This window comes from Lonchura striata, chromosome 12 (genome assembly GCF_046129695.1).
Source record: "Lonchura striata isolate bLonStr1 chromosome 12, bLonStr1.mat, whole genome shotgun sequence".
NCBI classification, from domain to species: Eukaryota; Metazoa; Chordata; class Aves; order Passeriformes; family Estrildidae; genus Lonchura; species Lonchura striata.
In genome coordinates, this window is record NC_134614.1 from 15,597,306 (window position 1) to 15,614,938 (window position 17,633).

General features: G+C 50.0%; 2 protein-coding genes across 2 annotated transcripts; one reads left to right on the forward strand and one right to left on the reverse strand.

The window, feature by feature from the left end:
* Positions 1-14: 14 nt before the first annotated feature.
* On the reverse strand, positions 15-17,558 carry P4HTM (prolyl 4-hydroxylase, transmembrane; the record flags this gene model as incomplete). Its single annotated transcript, XM_021530483.2, has 9 exons — positions 15-335; positions 1,613-1,736; positions 2,127-2,217; positions 2,623-2,808; positions 4,420-4,582; positions 6,587-6,683; positions 7,684-7,874; positions 17,141-17,222; positions 17,292-17,558. Coding segments are annotated over 9 exons (1,425 nt in total), but the record flags the coding sequence as incomplete, so codon positions are not given.
* Positions 9,997-15,315, forward strand: LOC144247006 (secreted frizzled-related protein 5-like). Its single transcript, XM_077786205.1, has 7 exons — positions 9,997-10,322; positions 11,039-11,211; positions 12,139-12,228; positions 13,386-13,702; positions 13,935-13,994; positions 14,300-14,452; positions 15,253-15,315. Exons 1-7 carry the CDS (start codon positions 9,997-9,999, stop codon positions 15,313-15,315), a joined length of 1,182 nt encoding a protein of 393 aa, XP_077642331.1.
* Positions 17,559-17,633: the final 75 nt, after the last annotated feature.

Below are 17,633 nucleotides of genomic sequence, written 5' to 3' on the forward strand. Positions count from 1 at the left end.
ACGCGGACGCGGCGCCCGTGTCTCCACGCTTTATTGGCGCGCGACGCGGCCCCGCCGCGCGCCCGGCCCGCGCGGGAAAAGGACACGTGCGCCAAGGCGGCAGTCCCGGCGCTACAGCTCCAGGTGCACCCCGCTGTACGCCTTGTCCACTGTCCACTCGCCCGGGGCTCCGGCCCCCGCCTCTGACCCCGCCAAGCGCTCCATCTCCTGCTGGAACTGCTGCTGCCGCCGCCGGTTGGGGTCCACGTTGATCCAGTTGTTGGCGATCCACTTGGTGCCTTGGGTGACCAGGCAGCCCCCGTGCAGAGCGAAGTCGTCCAGCTCCCCCACCCAGCCTGTGGAGCAGAGCCCCGTTAGACGGTGGCATAGGAGGGCAGGCACAGCTGGGACCACAGAGGGACACATGGCCAGCGAACACCAATGCCATCTCTCCTGCCTGCACTACCTGCTTGGATTTGAGCTCAGATACATCTCCCAGCAGTTACTTTTCCTGGCAACCTTCCATCTTAGTGCCATCTCACCCTAGTGCCTACAAGGAGTTCATCAGGGCAGGCTCCCTGAGTGCAAAATGCCCACTGCCTCCATCTCTGCTCAGCACAACTGGCTCTCACAATCCAGATCACAGCCTGTTTTTCTCAGCTCTTTTTAAAAAAGGAAGGCTAGCACAGAAGAGATGGGTACTGCCACTAGAAGGCCTGTGGAAGCCAGAGGCTTGCAGCCATTCTAGAGATTGCATTTCAGCAGTTCTAGATAACCTGTTTACAATGATCCTATTGTTTTTCTGTGGCACACTTGCATCAGCAGCCACTTTCCATTTAGGAAAAAATTGCCCATAAAAACAAAACGGGGCTCTTCTAACAGGAGAGTGAGAGTTCTTGGTATTATCACCCAAGAGTCCAAACACTGGTCTTGTGACTTCCTCTGTGGATTTTCTAGACAGGGGAACGGGCTGTTCTCAGGGGACTAGAGACGCTACACTCTTTTCTCCCACCAAAGCTCAAAATCTGCCATGGAAACCCTCTGGAGCCATACTCACCAGCAGCTTTGAAGATTCATGTTAATTCCCAGCCTGTCAGGGAAAACCGCACTGCGCTTCATGACAAAAACAGCCCCGAGGACACAACACAGGGCTGTGGCTGAGCTACAAAGCAGGCATTGGCCCCAAGTGTGGCATGGGGTGGCTCATGTGTCCTCATGCTGCAGAGCTGATGGCCATGCCTTTGTCTACCTCCCCTCCCCACCCCTTTGGGCAACACCACATCAGTGACACATTTTGAATTGCAGACCCAGTTCCAGCAGAAGTTTCAGCTTGCACAGTGGGATGGAAGGCAGCTGGTGATGATGAGTGCAGCCAAGGTCTTTGTTTGCTAGCTAGTCCTGTCCCCCAAAGACATCAGGAGCCACTGACCTACTGCCTGTAAACAAAGGCCTTTCAGAGTCAGGAAGCTCCTACTCAGCTGTTGACAAAAAGACTCTACAGTTCCCACTAGCAGGCAGCTACCACCCTTGTTTTGGTTGTTCTTTGAGCTCCCAGCTGCAGCAAGGAGATGATGGCTGTCACCTACTGCAGTACCACCACTCCCAAGAGCCCAGTTTTGAAGTGAGCCTGTACCTTCTCCATCTGACAGGTAGTTGTACCAGAAGACAGCAGTGCCTTGCTGAGGTTTCACCCGCAAATTGCCCTTGTCACAATTTTTCCGAGTATCTCGCAGGTCAATGTCGTTCTGGATCAAAGACTGGAGAGAAACCATAGGGAAGATGTCACAAACAGGGCTGGAACAAGGCACATGCACTGGGTTTCCCCTGCTCCTCACCCTCGCCTGAGTGCTCCACAGGTTGGCATAAAGTTGATGCAGGAGCCTTCATAACCCACCTGGAGCAGCCAGTTTCGGCCCCAGGAGGTTCATAACCTGTTTCTGAGCAGCTGCCATTTGTTAACACTTTGCCTGACACCTCACACCTCTGAGCAGGGAGAGCCGAGCTGTCAGAGCACAGCTGTCAAGAGCTCCAAATGCTAATGTACACCAACCTAATACACCAGACCCCTTCTGCAGGCACAGTGAATAAAGACATTCAAAGAGGGACTCAGAATCCCCAGGGGTAACACATAGGTGAGGTTCATTTACCATCTCTTCGTAAGTCCTGTTATCAGCGATAGGAAAGACTGTTTCACCTCCCCCAGTCACATTGTTCAGGTAGAACAGCACGGTCACATACCTGCAAGACAGAGACTGTCAGGAGACACATCTGGAGCAGGAGGAGATATACAAGGGGTCCCCATGCCCTGTCACTCCACCATAAATAAAGGGGCTCTTCCAAGATGTCACATGGCACATGATTTACACCATCAGCTTTCCTCCAAGAGTAACACAAGGACAACAAAGAAAACCCTACCCAGAGTAATGAGTGTGCCTGTAGGCTCTGCAGGGGCAGACCCCCCACTCTGCCTTCCTTGTGTGGACCCACAGGATTTGCCCACCTCCCCTTTAAAACCCCTTCACGTCTGTGATGTCCTGAGCTGGATTGTGAGCCCACAGCCTGAGCACTGAGTCCCAGGCAAGATGAGGTGAGGCGAAATGGCTCTTCACACTCCTAGTCTAATGTGTTCCGGGCAGAGCTTACCGGCAGGAGGTCTCAAAGGGAGCACTTTCATTGGCAACAAGCTTCGTGTGGCTGCAGGCAGTCTCAGGGAACACGGGGCCGCTGTCCATGTGGGCGTGGTAGTGCCCTCCTTGGTCGTACCGCACAACCTGGAGGGGCTCGCTGTGCTCCACGATCTCGGGGGGCAAGCGAGTGAGGCGCATTACCCTGGGGAAGAGCAGAGCAGGTGAGTGGGAAGCCACCCTCACCCTTGTCAGCCACTACTCCCAAGCAGTGAATAAACCCAGAGAAAGAGAACCCCCTTCCCCAAAAGACCGGAGAGACGGATGGGCTGCAGCGAGCATGCCAAGAGACAACCAGGTCCTCACTCATCTGTTGGACCATCACCATCGGCTCAGAAAACCCTCCTCAAGGTTAAAAAAAAATCAAAACAAAACTGAAGAAAGCATCTCTAGCAGGACTGCTCTCTGGAAGACTTTGCTTGCTCAGCAAGATCCCTTCTGTGCATGTCCCTGGAGCCTTCATGTGCCATCTCATCACTTCTCTGGACTCCTGCACACCACCTACAGACCTCAGGGACAGTTAGTAAAGCACAGGACCCCTGCTGAGAGTGAACGAGAGACTAGCTCTAGGAACAGTCTTGTCACCTAACTCACCTTTCCCTGTTGCCTTTTCAGCAGCCTCCCCCAGGGCAGAGGGGCACTGGAAGTGATCAAGGAGACCGGAGCCCTCCTGCTCTGGGATTTTTCCACTGCTACATCTGAGATCATCCCCAAGGCAAGCAGGTACGTCTTGAGACCTGCCAAAGAACACTCAGAGCTCTGAGAATCTGGACCGGTGAAGCCCTTGGGGCAGGTGCAAGGAGAATGTGGCACCTGGGCAGGACAGCAAAGCCCCTGCAGGCGCTGCCTGGTCCCAGGCAGGATTAACAGCCTCCTTCAGTGCTGTGTCTTCACCTCCTCCTGAGAGTGGCCAACTGCAGAGCTGCAGAGCGTGCAAGTGGAATGCTGATGCCTGTGTGTGCTGGCTAGCTGGCACAGAGAAGGTGGCAGCCACAGTTTGCTCTAATCAAGGCAATATGTGACCCCATTTTCCCACTGAAGAAAAGGAGTGGCCAACAGCTGTTTTTCAGGCCTCAGGACAGATTTTACCCACCCACGTTCTGGGTGAGGACCAGCATCACAAGAACAAGCGAGTCTCCAGCCAATTATCTGAAACTCACTACATGATTTGGCTTTCATGCTGGGTTTCAGATCCTCCCAGTACCAAATCTGAGATGAAGGGAAAGGTGAAAGGTTTTCCCATCTGCCATGAGCTGCCCTACAATATGTGTGCTTGGAAGATTAAACTAAGTTGATTAATTTAAGGTGAAGTTGTGCTTTTTAAAAAGTCAGCTCTGAACAGCAAAGACAAAATTCAGTGAAATGCATGAGTAACTAAAGCAAATGACAGTAACTGCTGGCACCCAGACAGCATTGGAAACAGGCAGTTTCTCCCAGTAAGCTCAGTTACTAATTAGAATGAATGATTTCATATACTGCCAAATCTTCCTGGTTTTATAGGGCTGTTCCCAAAAGTGAATGGAGATGCTGAAAGGCTCGATTTTTCTTTTTCCCTTTCCACAGGACAATGCAAATTCTTCTTCTAATGAAAACCTCCTCTCTCCATTTTGTATATGTGTTCATTGCTCTTTATTCCCCAAGGACTTTTCACAACTAGGAAGTGTGAATATTAGCAAGTCAGCCACTGCCTCTCCCAGCACACAGGTGATGCTTGTGCCTACCAAACCCAACCTCCCCTCAGCTGCCTGGCCCTTACCTTTGCCGAATGGCTCTCATGACCTGGTGTGCCCCCTCGCCCTGGTACAGCCAGGTGTGCTGGCTGTTGCGCACCAAGTCACTCATCTTCACTTTCTGGTTTCCCATGTACTTGTGGAAATCACGGATATTCAACTGCTTGAACTCCTCCAAACTTAGCACACCTATGGGAACAGAGAAAAGCCACCTCACTCTGGTGCAGGTAATAGTTCTTGCATCCTGTACTCAGAGAAACACCAGCTGAGGGCACTGCAGAAACTGCCTTCCTCACACAGACCCCAGGCAGGGTCCACTGTGTCCACCACACCACAGGCAGCGCCCCTTCTGCCCATGATCATGGACTCCTGCAATGCTCTCACCTGCAGCAGAGGACACAGAGCAACCTGCCAAAGTGAATTGTGCAGGGTCAGAACTGGGACAAACAAAACACCATTTTAAACTTTAAGAAGCTCCTGAAACACACAAATCGATATATCAAAAGAGAGAAATAGACACTACAGTTCTGATATGCACAAGAAAGTCTGTGCCACTCAATGTCTTGAGGCTTTGTAGATATTTAAATCAACATGTTTAAGGACAGAGCACGGCTTCAGACCACATCTTCTATATGACCTTGCAAGGTAATTAAGAAAAAGCCAAACCCAAAACAAGCAGTACATTCTCATGCATTTGTGTAACTGCAAAACATAAATGAGGAATACATGACAGTATGGTCTTGCGTAAATAGAAATAACAGAAAAACAAGAGGTATAAAACAGTTTCTCCTAAAACAGGTATTTCTTGTTTGCACTCAACTGGAATCGGCAAGGAGTGGACTCTTGCCTCAGTCAGCTTCAGGAAAATCCTCACATTTGTTTTTCCTCTTTCTGGAGAAGGGAAGCCTTGCACAGGTCCCTGATAGCAGCATGCAGGGCACTGCCCTAGGCTGCCCTGCACACACCATGGGCTGGAAGAGGAGCTCACTCAGGCAGCAAACCCAGTGCTGCTGGGTGCCAGCTCTGCTCCCTGGGCACGAGCACTCCCTGGCAGGAGGAAGAACCAGCCACAAGGGTCAGCCAGGGACAGTTCCTCAGGTGCTATGTCCTCAGGTCATGACCAAATGATCCATTGTTATTATTCCTAGTGTCTCTGTCCACACTTCCCCTTACTCCCCACAGTCTTTGATGACGCAGTGCCACATCCAGGTTGTGACCTGGTCTCTCAGTGTCATGTACCAATCTAACAACAGAGGGAAGCAGCACTCTGGAAACAAGGTCTTGCCAACAGCCCTTTAACAGGCTGCAAGACAGAGACTTTCATTTGTTAATGTCCAGAACGGTGGAAAAGCCACTGAGGACTCAGTCATACCCCTGCCAAGAATGCCACCAGCCTGGAGGAGAGTTGCACAGGGTGCCCTCCGGATATTTATGCATTCACACTGCTACTGCTTCAACTCCAAAGCAGCTCCTCCTGGGCAGCTCTCAATGCCAGGTCACTGGAAGAGACTTAATTTGATTAGGAAATGGAGTGTTGCTTAATTGAGGCCACTCTAATTAGAGCAGCAGAGGTTAGAGTGTATGTCCGGACCAGCAGGAGCCCTTGGGAGACCGGGGCAGGAGGGGCAGAAGTGGCCTCATGGAATACAGAGAGGCTGCAGTGGCAGAGACGGGGGTCAGCGCCAAAGGCTGACAGACAAGATCACCCCCACCTCCACTCATTCCACTCTCCCCTCACAGTGACACGAGCTTCTTGGCCTGCTGCAAAAGTTTCCCTGGAAACGGAGGGGCATGCAATGTGTGTCCGTACACCTGCATCCCAGGTAACAAGTGCTCTGTAGTCAGAAGATCCCAAGATCCTGTTACAGCAGGGCATGAACCAAGGCAGGTCCGACAGGGGAAAGGGAGTGCAGAGCTGTGGTCTGGTCCTGCTCCAGCAAGTTCCAAGCCCAGGCAGTGGGACCAGTTAGCTGCTAGATTGGTGATGTAGTAGCAGGAACGCTGCAGTAAGAGGTTTACCCTGCGTTTACTTCCCTTCCCTGAGAAGATGTCTAGGGCAGTGCTACTTCCCTTCAAAAAATTCAGCTAGAGAAGAAGGCCTGGGCAGGGACATAGCTCTTGCTCTCCCCCATATGGCTGTGCAAGGCATCCAAGGTGCTGAGGGTGAAGGGATTCCCATGGAGCTGCTCTTACCATTCCCATCAGGATCAGCTTTGACCGCTGTGTACATCTCCCGGATGTTCTCAGGGGTCATCCACCTGCCATTCCCAAGCCGAGTATGGGTCAACACCTGAAATTCATAAATGGATCAAAAAAAAGCACTGGTTTCTTGCACTCCTGAGAATCCCTGCATGAGGTCTGGTGGGATCTCCTCCACAGCACATCAGCCACACAAGCATCAGCACTTCTCTGCAGAAAGATGATTGCAGTGAGAATCATCTGGCAGCCACACACACAGAGTGTTGCTGATGAGTGCTGTTATTTCCAGTTTAGGTCATGGCATATGAAAGCACAGTTTTCTCTTGAAGGGAAAGTAAAGCTATTGATGATAATATTGATATTGATGAATGAATGCTTTTACTTGTCCAAGGTAAGGGCTTGCAACAGAATTCTTCCCTTCAACATGTACAGAGAGATGCAGAAGCCTAAACAGCTCTCAACAGGCTCTGACTTCCAGAGAAAGGAGCTTTGCCCTGGGCTGTCAGTGGCACAGCTCCCCATACTCCACAGCACTCATGGTGCACAGGATGGTTCAGAGTCCCAGTTTCACCTGAAATGGGAGCCTGACGAGGGACATGCTTGAACTGTCAGTACTTGCCCTGATGCACCCTGCCATACAGGGCAAGGGTGCTGAAGAGCTGTGGACAAGGGGCTTATTATTCCCCTCGTCTCATCAATAGTGGTGGCTTTGCTGGGGCTTGTAAATTCACACACTAAGGTCCCCACAAGCTGCACAAAGCAGGGCCTACGTGACAAACTCACTTCCCAGGACACACAGCAAGAGGCAATAACCCACAGCACAGGAACATTTTATCCATCATATTCAAAACACACATGTCCTGCCAAGGACTGTTGCTGCCTCCCAATAGCATGACAACTGCTGCACATTGCCCAGAAACTTCCATCATGAAGGCCAGCACAAATTCTGAGGCATAAAATTAAGCAAATTGTGATTGGTATATCCTGGAGTCTGGCCCCACTCAAGCACATGAGCAACCAAGAAAGCACCTGATGAGGGGATGTGCCAGAGGGTCTCCAGCAAACCTTCCCCAGTCTGTCCCACACTCTACCTCTTTGAGCTGCAGCTGCCCATCCTGATTGTGATCCAGCAGATTGAAAATGTCCATCTGGCTGATTTCGATCATTTCCATGGCTTCCTCATAGTCCTCTGTTGGTAGGATCTGGCTCTTCTGTAGTCCCTTCAGCTTTGCCAGATGGACAATGAGCTTGCACTCCTCCTCTGTCAGGAAATCAGGGATTTCTGCAGCAAAAGTGTGAGCAGGAACAGAGACTGAGGAACTGTTACAGTGGGATCCCATGCTGGTAGCAGGAGTCTCAGGAAAAAAAATCAAAATAGGTAGGGAGAAAATTTAGGAACTAAGTTTGGGACATTCAAAAACATCCACCCTTCTACCAGAAGGGCTCTCAAAGAGCATACACCACACACCTGAGCTGCTGGAGGTAGGTATTTTTATAGCAGCAGTTCCTAAATGTTTGGATCCTGGGGTCAAGCCCTTAAACTCTCTCACAGATACCACAATGGACAAAGGAGTGAACAAACACGTGCATATCACTGCATATTACCATTTCAAAGGTGCCATGTGGATCACAGTCTGGGAACTGTTGCTTTACCGGAAGGGAGTTCAAGAATCATTACAGTGGGCAGTGGTGATGGCCAGGGTTTCAGACTTCCTTGCTCTCATGTGGAGTGGATGGCACTTTGTACAAAACCAAACCCCTTTCAGGGGAGCATGGCATAGTGCTCTATTATGAAACTCAAACAGAAAGGAGAAAAATTCTAACTTACTCCCACTCATTCTCTTGATTCCCCACTAAAAATGGGTCTTCAAATGCAATGTTAAAGAGGAAAATACTGCACATGCCAGGTTCCATATCCAGGTATCTCCAGCTTTCCTTTGCAGCACAAACCCAGCAGCAATCAGGCAATTTCACAATCCCAAGCAAATGAAAGTGCAGAGAAATCCACTGATGACCATGAGGCTAGGAGACTTCTAGCTGCATGGTACACTGGACACACTTGGACAGCACTAGCAAGGTCCCATTCCAGAGCAGTTACACTGTGGCCCAGGAGGTTCAGAGGATCCTCCTGGCTGGTGTCTGTCACAGCTATGGTGACCTTGTTACCAGCTGCTGTGATTTTTGAAAAGGGGAGAAAAAACACCAATGCAGGACAGGTTAAGTGCTCCTAGACCCAAGGTCCTGCTCTCCAAATTGCAGATCACTAGAGGTCCTGCAGGTATGTGCCAAGGACATGTTATAAATCAACTACAGCAGCAATCCTCAAATGGAGGGAAAAAATTAATTACTTTCATGACCTGAAATCAACCCTATTGGCTCAAGCTGTCAATAAGCAGTTGGCTTCCTGCTAAGCACAGACCAGAACCAGCCCTGTAGAAAATGAGCTGTTCCTGGGAAGCCCCAGAAACACAATGCAGCCAGCTGTATCCATAACACACTCCAAGAAAACAATTTCTGCCACAGGCAGCACAGGGTCCTTGTGCCAGAGGATGCTTCAGAGCTGGAGCTTCTACTAACCAGTTTGAACCTCATGGCACAGCACCAGGTCCAAATGAACCACGTGCACTGGCAACCAACGCCCCCAGTACTTCCAGTTCCCCAAACTGGGCTACAATAATGATGGTTTATGGAACCTTAATTACATGCTGGAGGAAGGACAATTCCATTCTTCAGCGGTAGTAAGGGGATTTCAGAATGGAGTAGGAATTCTGTTAACTGGAAAGTGTGTGGTCATGCAGGTTGCAAGGTGAGGGGGTTTCCAGCTGAGTGCTACCAATCCTGTCTGCAAACAACTTGGCTCCACAGCTGCAAATTAGTTCCTCTCTGCCCCCAGCTCTCCTAAACAGTTAACTTGTGGCTGGCTGTGAGACCATCCTATCTCCCTGCCTGCTCAACAATAGATCCAGCTAAACAAATGCCTCCTAATTGACTTTAAGCAACACTTGATTACTTTTACAAAAAACAAAAGAGAGGAAAACATTACGGTTTATGAAATAATGACTAATCCTGGAGCAAGAGAAAGGGGATGGGTTGGAGCACTGGTGTCAAACAGAGATTCAATCTTGGCTGAAAGAGCCCCAAGACACATGGGCCAAGTCATTCACCCCTCCCCAACTGCCCTCATTTCCACACCTGCTGATCTAAGCCAAACCCCTGCTAAAATACAAACAATCGGGGCCGCTGGCAAATGAAAATTGGAGCATTGTCTTCCCCATGAGGGCTCTGAAAGGGCCGCACTTAATGAGGATGGATTGACAAAGAGGTGGTTCGTAGGCTATAAAAGGCATTCCACAGTCAGGAGCAGCTCAGTCCGGGGGTGTGCTGTTGGTTCACTTGCTCCAAGCATGGTCACGTCCCCTCGCAGGCACCCCTCGAGGTTGGGTGGCCCGTGGCTCCTGGGTCTCGTGGCACGCCTGCTGCTCTGGGGCTCTCCAGGTGCCTGGGCCAGCTACCTGAGGAGATCCTCCAGCTGCATGCCCATCCCACACCGCATGGCCCTGTGCTACGATATCGGCTACTCTGAGATGAGGATTCCCAACCTGCTGGAGCACGAGACCATGACAGAAGTCATCCAGCAGTCTTCCAGCTGGCTGCCCTTGCTAGCCAGGGAGTGCCACCCAGACGCTAGGATTTTCCTCTGCTCCCTCTTTGCACCGATCTGTTTGGACAGGTAAGATGCTTTTATGAGTTATTTCAGCTGTAACAGTTAACTCCCCTCAGGAGCACAACTCCGTGTGCCTCCTGAGAGAAAATGCATTGGGTGTGATCTGTGCAGCCCCCAGGAAGCAGTGCTACTGCTCTCGGCAAGGGAAAATTGGATTACTCAGCAGGGAACATCCCTCTGAAAGCAAAACATGAGCATTTCACATCACAGGAGCAGAAGAACTCCTCCTTGGAGTTCTTCTGCTCTCTCACCCCAGGCACTGCTGCCACATGCCCTGGCCAGCTCCTCATACACTGCAGTAGCTGCTGGCACACACCAGCTTCACCTCCCACCTCCTGTGCAGCCCCTCACCCCAGCTCCTGCCCCGAACACATGGTTTCTCAGTTTCCCAGCTGCTCCAGCAGCAAAAGAAATCCCCAGTTTTGAGGTGCAGTTTTCAAAATACAGAGCTGCTAAGGAAATTTGGCAGGCACCTGTAAAGGTAAGTAGCTTTTGCACAACTAGAGAAGATCCTTAAGGTGAAAGGCTTCTGGCAGCTTGCCTCATCCCTCCTGTCCTCAGAAATTCCTTGTTTGCTTCCTGGACATGAATGTTCAAAGAAAAGTCCCCAAACTGCCTGCTAACCCTTCAACACAGCCCCGTGCAGCAGCAGCGGTGTTAGGGCTCGACTCTCAGCCTCCTGGCAGGCACACGGAGGCACTGAACACCCATCCCCTCCCCAGGCTCATCTATCCCTGCCGCAGCCTCTGCGAAGCCGTCAAGAGAAGCTGTGCGCCCGTCATGGCTTGTTACGGCTATCCCTGGCCCGAAATCCTCAACTGCAACAAGTTCCCTGCAGATCATGAACTGTGCATTGCAGCAGTCTCCATGGATGAAAATTCCTCAAGCAGGAGAAGTAAGAGGTTTTTTTCTTAATGCATTTTTCCATATATAACACTGAAAGCTCAAAAGGATGATCCTATGACTTGTTTCTATTCTGCATATTTCTGGGTTTAAGCTGTATTTAAAAAACAAAAAAACCAAAAAAAACCCCAAATTCTAGTCTTGTTCTTTCTGGGAACCGTGTATAGAAAATTAGCATAACATTTGCTGTGGCTTGTTCCTCTCTCTGCTGTATTCATTAGCTCCCTGGGTGCCATCAGACCCCGCAGGGGTTGGGGCAGGGGGAGGAAAGGCTGCAAAGCCTCCAGCCCAGGCACAGTGGGAGAGCTCATGGAGTGCAGACTCCCAGCATGAGATGTGCTTCCAGTGGAGCTATGGAGCAGCAGCTCAGATCTTTCAGCTGTGTCTAGGGCTTAAAAACATGCAAAAAGAAATGTTTTGCAAGCCTTCTCTGTAAACATTAGGAACAACATGAAGGGACATGAGCCTCTGCAGACATGAGTTACACTGGAAAAAAGTCTGTCTGAAGGACTCAATTAACACCCAGATACTGATGAACACTGGGGGAGATTCAAGAGCAGTTAAGGGGAGAACAGACATTTCAACATCATTTCAGCATCACTGGATGGAGTCTGGCCATACCACTGGTTTTGCTGTTTCATCCAAATTAGGAGATCTTCGTTAAGCATTTTCACCGCTGCTTTAACATGCAGCAACACACACAAGCCTGAACAAAGCACGACAAGCAGTGTCTGCCTTCACAGGAAGGAGAATCTAACATTTCCCACCTTGCCTGTCTGAGGTACCTCTCCAGGGCCTGGGTAGCTCAGGAAGAAGCATCACTAAGAAACAGCAAGCCACCACTTGCAGATCTCAACATTTCATTGTGCCTTTTCTGGTGAAGCTTGACAAGGGTGTTATAACCTGATTTCTCTTGCAGCAGTGCCCCGAGCCAGCTGCAAGGACTGTGAGCTTGAGGAGGCCAGCACTGCCAGGGAGATCCTGGAAAGCCTCTGTGCAAATGATTTTGGTGAGTACATTCCTCTTCCTCTTAACTGCCACCATTGTCTCCAACAGCCAAGCAGTGGCATGGACAGAAAACAGCTTTGCCATAACACACTGACTAGGAGAAACTGCAACTTTCACAGCAGATCTCAGGGATTTTCAGTTTCCACCTTACCTGTAAGGTAGCAGGAGGACCCAGCTCTGGGCAGCGCTGAAAGTGAAGACCTGATTTATTTCTGTGGGCTCTGGTTTGGTTTTGGCCTGTGAGTGCTAAAAACAAGATGTACTCTGGTTTTCCCTTTCAGACAAACATTTCAATCAATGTCTATAAGAATCTTTAGCAAATTCCATGCCAGCTATTTCAAACTTTAATAGTGTTGTTCTAGTATTGTGACTATCTCTGTCCTAGCCCAAGCAAGCAGCAGTACTAGTGCGGCTCAATCAGATGGCAGGAATTTTTCAAGATGCTGTCCTGAATTCAGGCACACACATAGAAAAATAAAGGTATTTTTCAATAAAAAATGTTACAAATCCCGAGCAGCTGTCAGTCATGTCACTTTCTGAAATCCCCACTTAGAGTAAAGTCAAGTAATTTGCATAAGACCAGGACACTGATGCATCTGCTTGCTTGTGCCCATGATTCCTCCAGGGTTTCTGCAGTGGTACTAATACATCTTTGCCCCTCTTAGAAGGGAAATGGATTGAGAAGAAGGCCTTTTCTCCCACGTAACAAGAACAAGAGGAAATGGCTTCAAGCTGCAATGAGAGGTTCAGATTGGGTAATAGGAAAAATTTTTTCACCAAAAGAATTATCAAGCACTGGAACAGGCTGCCCAGGGAAGGGCTTGAGTCACCACCACTGAAGGTATTTGAGACATGTGGTTGTGGCACTTGAGGACATGGTTTAGTGGTGAACTGGGCAGTGCTGGGTCAGTGGTTGAACTTGATCTTTGAGGTACTTTCCAACCTAAGTAATTCTGTGATTCTAAGAACAGTGCTCAGTACTGGAAACTAACCTCAAATGAGAACTTTTACAAGTTCACTGCAGCTGCAAAAGCTTGGTCAGATACTTCCCCACATTACAGAGACAGCAGAGAAGCCTTGGGCTGTTTCTATGTCTTGACGTAGGAGAGAGCTATGAAGAGTAAACAGAACTCACAGCTCTTTTTCCAACCCCTGCAGCAGTGAAAATCCGAATCCTGAGGAGGAACACCACCACCACCATCTCGGACTTCGACCTGGACCCATCCAAAGTGGAGGTGCTGAAGCATGGGCCACTCCTCAGAACTGAAATCCCTGCCAGGCTCCAGCAGTGGTTGGACATAGATGCCACCTGTGCCCACAACATCATGCGAGGCACTCAGGCAGGGGTCTTCGTTGTAAGTGGTGAAGTACAGAGTGACAAAGTGGTGGTGAACAAGGCCTATGCCTGGCAGAAGAGGAACAGGAACCTGCACCAAGCAGTGCGCAGGTGGAAACATCACCGCTGCCCTGAACAGGTGGGATAGAAGGTCTGAAAAATCTCAATTCCAGCAATAAGAAACTGCTCCCTTTCCTATGGCTAGAAAACTCCTTTCCCTGGCAGGTGGTGTTTTGGAGATGTACAGTGATATTTCTAGGTGATTTGAAGCAGTCATAGTGCACAGATAGGGCTTCACTACAGATCCCTGTTTTACCAAGACAGAGCTTAAGGATGCAGGTTTAACATGTTCCTCTCACACTGCTCTGTAGATCCAGGACATGCTATGTTCAGCTTTGCGTAGGATCCAACATGACAATGAAATGGTGCAGGTGAGGACAAACTAGAAGAAACCTTTAATAACAGTTCTGTCTAGTTCTCATTATCAGAGCTGTGTTTCAGATTCATTATTTGACCCTGTTACATTGATGCTGTCCAAGTGCCTACTTGCTTCCTGTCCACAGATTACATGAAAGTCTCCCTGACTGTGAAGAGATACTTTTTGTGTAATGGAGCAAATACTTTACTCTTGAACAGTCTGAGGTAAATTAACATGGAGAGGAACCTGCTTCAGCTATGCCCAGCCCCTTACAAACTGAATGCTGAACTCTGCTCTTGAGTCAGGCTGTCCCTTCAGCTTCCTGCACTGAGAGTTGACGAGCATCCAGACAGCAAAAGGAAACAGCCATTCTCAAGCAGGACAGGCACAGAGAAGATAGCTGAGGGTTTCTACATAACAGGGAAAAAACTACTTTTCAATCAGAAATTCAGTGTGGATCAGAAGATTCTGGTAACAGAGGATATCACAAGAACCTTAAGAAAAGCAGAGTGTGAGTGAGATATCAGCCGTTCAAGGCTCTGCTTTGGTGTGAACAGCAGCTTTGCTCAGCCCCAGCACAGTAGGATATTGTAGTTTTGATATGGGAGCAGGGGAGAAACCTTCCACAGCTGCCTGGCCTTCCACCTGTACATAAGGAAGATAGAAAATACTGGAAAACTCAGTCTCACCAGGTTCTCTGCAGCACACTATCTCACTCAAGCAGGACTGTGACTCCCTGCAGGGGCACACACTGTGCTCCAGACCACAGAGCAGAAAACGGCAAATCCCCAAATGAGGAAACAAGTCGGATTTCTACCGCCTAACAATGCACTGTCCGTGGAAAGTTTTCTATATTGGTTAAAACCTGTGGCTGAAATAAAAAACCAAAAGAAGCGTTAAAAACCAGCCTTTGGGAGGAATGCTTTCTGCCTTGCTGGTGACGCCTGCAGCGTTGGCCGTGCAGAGACAGCCGGTCTGCTGGAGCCACAGGGCTCTGCCGGAGCCACAGGGCTCTGCTGGAGCCACAGGGTTCTGCCGGAGCCACAGGGCTCTGCCGGAGCCACATTGCCTCCCCGTGTTCACAAGGCACACCAGCAGCCCACGCTGCGGGCTCCCCCTCACACTGGTGTGGGTTGGAACAGCGCTCAGACACTCACTGCAATTCAGCTGCGGCCTGACATTTGAGCGGTGCTTACTTCTCTTCCCTGAGGCTCAGAAGAAAAACACAGCCAAATTTCCTATTTTTATTCCTCTCCACTGTCTTGTCTTAGAAACTGCTGCCCAATCCACTGAATCTGCTGTCAGGTGGTCCCTGCAATGGCAGTATCTTCTGAACAGACTGCGTTTGGAAAACAAAACACATAAAAGCTCTGAAGGTTGAAAAGGCTTTGTCTGATTTGTTTTTCATTAGTAGGGCTATTTGATTACTAGTGTTTCCCAACTGAAAACTGCACAGATGGTCTGATTTACAAGCTTTAGAAATGATGTCTTGTAGCCAGAGGGGGGAAAAATAGGGCAGGAATTTTTTCATAGCTCCATAAAATACGCTTGCGTTCCATGCAGATGTGACTTGCCCACAACTAAAAACCAAACCTACAGTGCCCGGCCCATGCTCTGAAGCAGAGAACACATTAAATCATTCATGAGTGTCTGCTCCTGTGGTCCCACTGCAGCCTGCTCTGCTGAGAGCAAAGATGATAGATCAGGCACTGTTTCCATAAACTGGCTCTTGTATGCTGCAGCACTACATCTTAAATCCCCAGAAACTTTGCTAAGGGCTTCTATATTTACCAAATACAACCAAGTTAAATACACACCTCCACTAATTTAAGCAACAAAGATGCAATGAATTGGTACTGCTTGCATAGAGAAGTCTCTGGAAGTCTTCTAAAGTCAGAGCTGGCTCCTGGCAGGTTCATCCAGGAGATAAGACTTGTCTTGCAACTTGTAGTTTCTAAATAAGGGACTCCTTATCAGAGAACAAAGGAGAACAGACTCGTGGCATCTCAAATGGTGAATGTCTGTCACTGTCTCTGATGGCATCCTCATGGTGCAAAGCTTCCCTCAAAACCAATGGAGGTGCTAGAACAAGAAGCTAAAAATTGCAGGATTACTGCTGCCAGGACAAACCTGCCTTTTATCATCTTCAGCACCTTCCTTGCAGGCCAGGACCAACTGTTTCACTTCAGTGGTACTGGAAAGGCAGGGAAAGAGGACACAGGAGTTTTCCCAGTGAAAACCAAAGCAATTGCCTCAGGCAGCGGTTCTGGTAATGACACCAGTTTTGTGATGCTGTGGGGTTATCAGCTCCAGGTTAGTGTGTTTGTTTAGTGAATGTCAGACAGAAATCCACTAAGAATTTAATGGTGAGGTTTTTAGTGTATATGATCTATGTGGAATCAGAAAAAAATCCCTCTATTTATAAATGAGAAGGCATCTGATTCTTTATGCTATCTTTCCAGAACAACAGGTTTTCTCTGACTTTGCAATAGTAGGAATTTTGTAATGATTGACTCCTTCCCCTCAAATGATTTAGTATATTGTCAGTGGCTTTCCAGAACACAGAGTTCAATTAGTGAGACTTGACCAGTGACAGCAAAGCATCACAGAAAGGTAAGGAAGATTTAAAAATATCTGAAAGGCACATATTGTGTGGTTGTGTATCAGAGAAGCCAAAAATAGAGGTAAATCTAGAACAGGACACAAAATGGTGGAAAAATTTAAATCTATCAATTCTCCTGTCACTCATTTTCTCAGTGTTGAAGCATCAATACTACATTGTTTTTTTCATAATTTATTAACAAGTTTGTCCTTTCCTGGTACTGAGCGGCTTCTTCAAGGCTCTTGCCAGCGATCTGCTGTCTATCCCTAATTTTGTACAGAAACCTGAAAAACCTGGAACGGTTAATCTTCCAAATTCTTCTAAGTGGGCCATGCAGAACACGTAACCTCTGCGAATTTTGCATCAACATACCTTAAGCGATACCACGCTCCTTTGAACGCAGCCCCAAGGAACAGCAGCGCAGGGAGGTGATGCCAAGACGCGGGGAGTCGTTTTCCCCCGAGTGGGTGTGAGACAGCGGCGGTGTCAGACAGACAGACACGCACACCCCCCGCCCCGCCGTCAGGGCGGACACCCACCGCGCTCCCGGTACTCACCGAACAGCAGCGGCTTGAGGCTGAGGGTGCGCACAGCGTGGGCCCTGCCGGGCACCAGCTCCACCCGCTGCGTGTGGCCCACCTGCGGGGAGAGCAGCGGTCAGCGCCCGGCGCTCACGGCCCCGGCCCCGGCCCCCGGTCGCGGCCTTGCCTTGATGCCCTCGAGGCGCGGGAGGGCGCGGGCGGGCGGCGGCGGCGGCGGCGGCGGGGCGGCGGGCGGCCCGCCGGGCTCGCCGGCGCTGAGGTGCACGAAGAGCAGCAGCCCCAGGACGTTGAGGACGTAGAGGTGCGCGAAGACCATGAGGACGAGGAAGTAGGGGCGGGAGCAGACGGGCCGCGGGCGGCCCCCCGGCGGGCCGGGCAGCGGCGGCCCCTCGGCCCGCGCCTCCGCCGCCGCCATCGCCGCGGCCGCCCGGCCCCGTCACCGCGGCAACAGCCCGGCCCGGCGGGCGCTGCGTCAGCGCGGGGCGGGCACGGCGGCGCGGAGACACCG

Excerpts from the sequence above, each read along its gene's own strand:
- LOC144247006 (XM_077786205.1), top strand. The coding sequence starts at position 9,997 with ATGGTCACGTCCCCTCGCAGGCACCCCTCGAGGTTGGGTGGCCCGTGG. Across the intron at positions 11,212-12,138 it reads AAATTCCTCAAGCAGGAGAA|CAGTGCCCCGAGCCAGCTGC; the intron begins GTAAGAGGTTTT and ends TTTCTCTTGCAG. Across the intron at positions 13,703-13,934 it reads ATCACCGCTGCCCTGAACAG|ATCCAGGACATGCTATGTTC; the intron begins GTGGGATAGAAG and ends ACTGCTCTGTAG.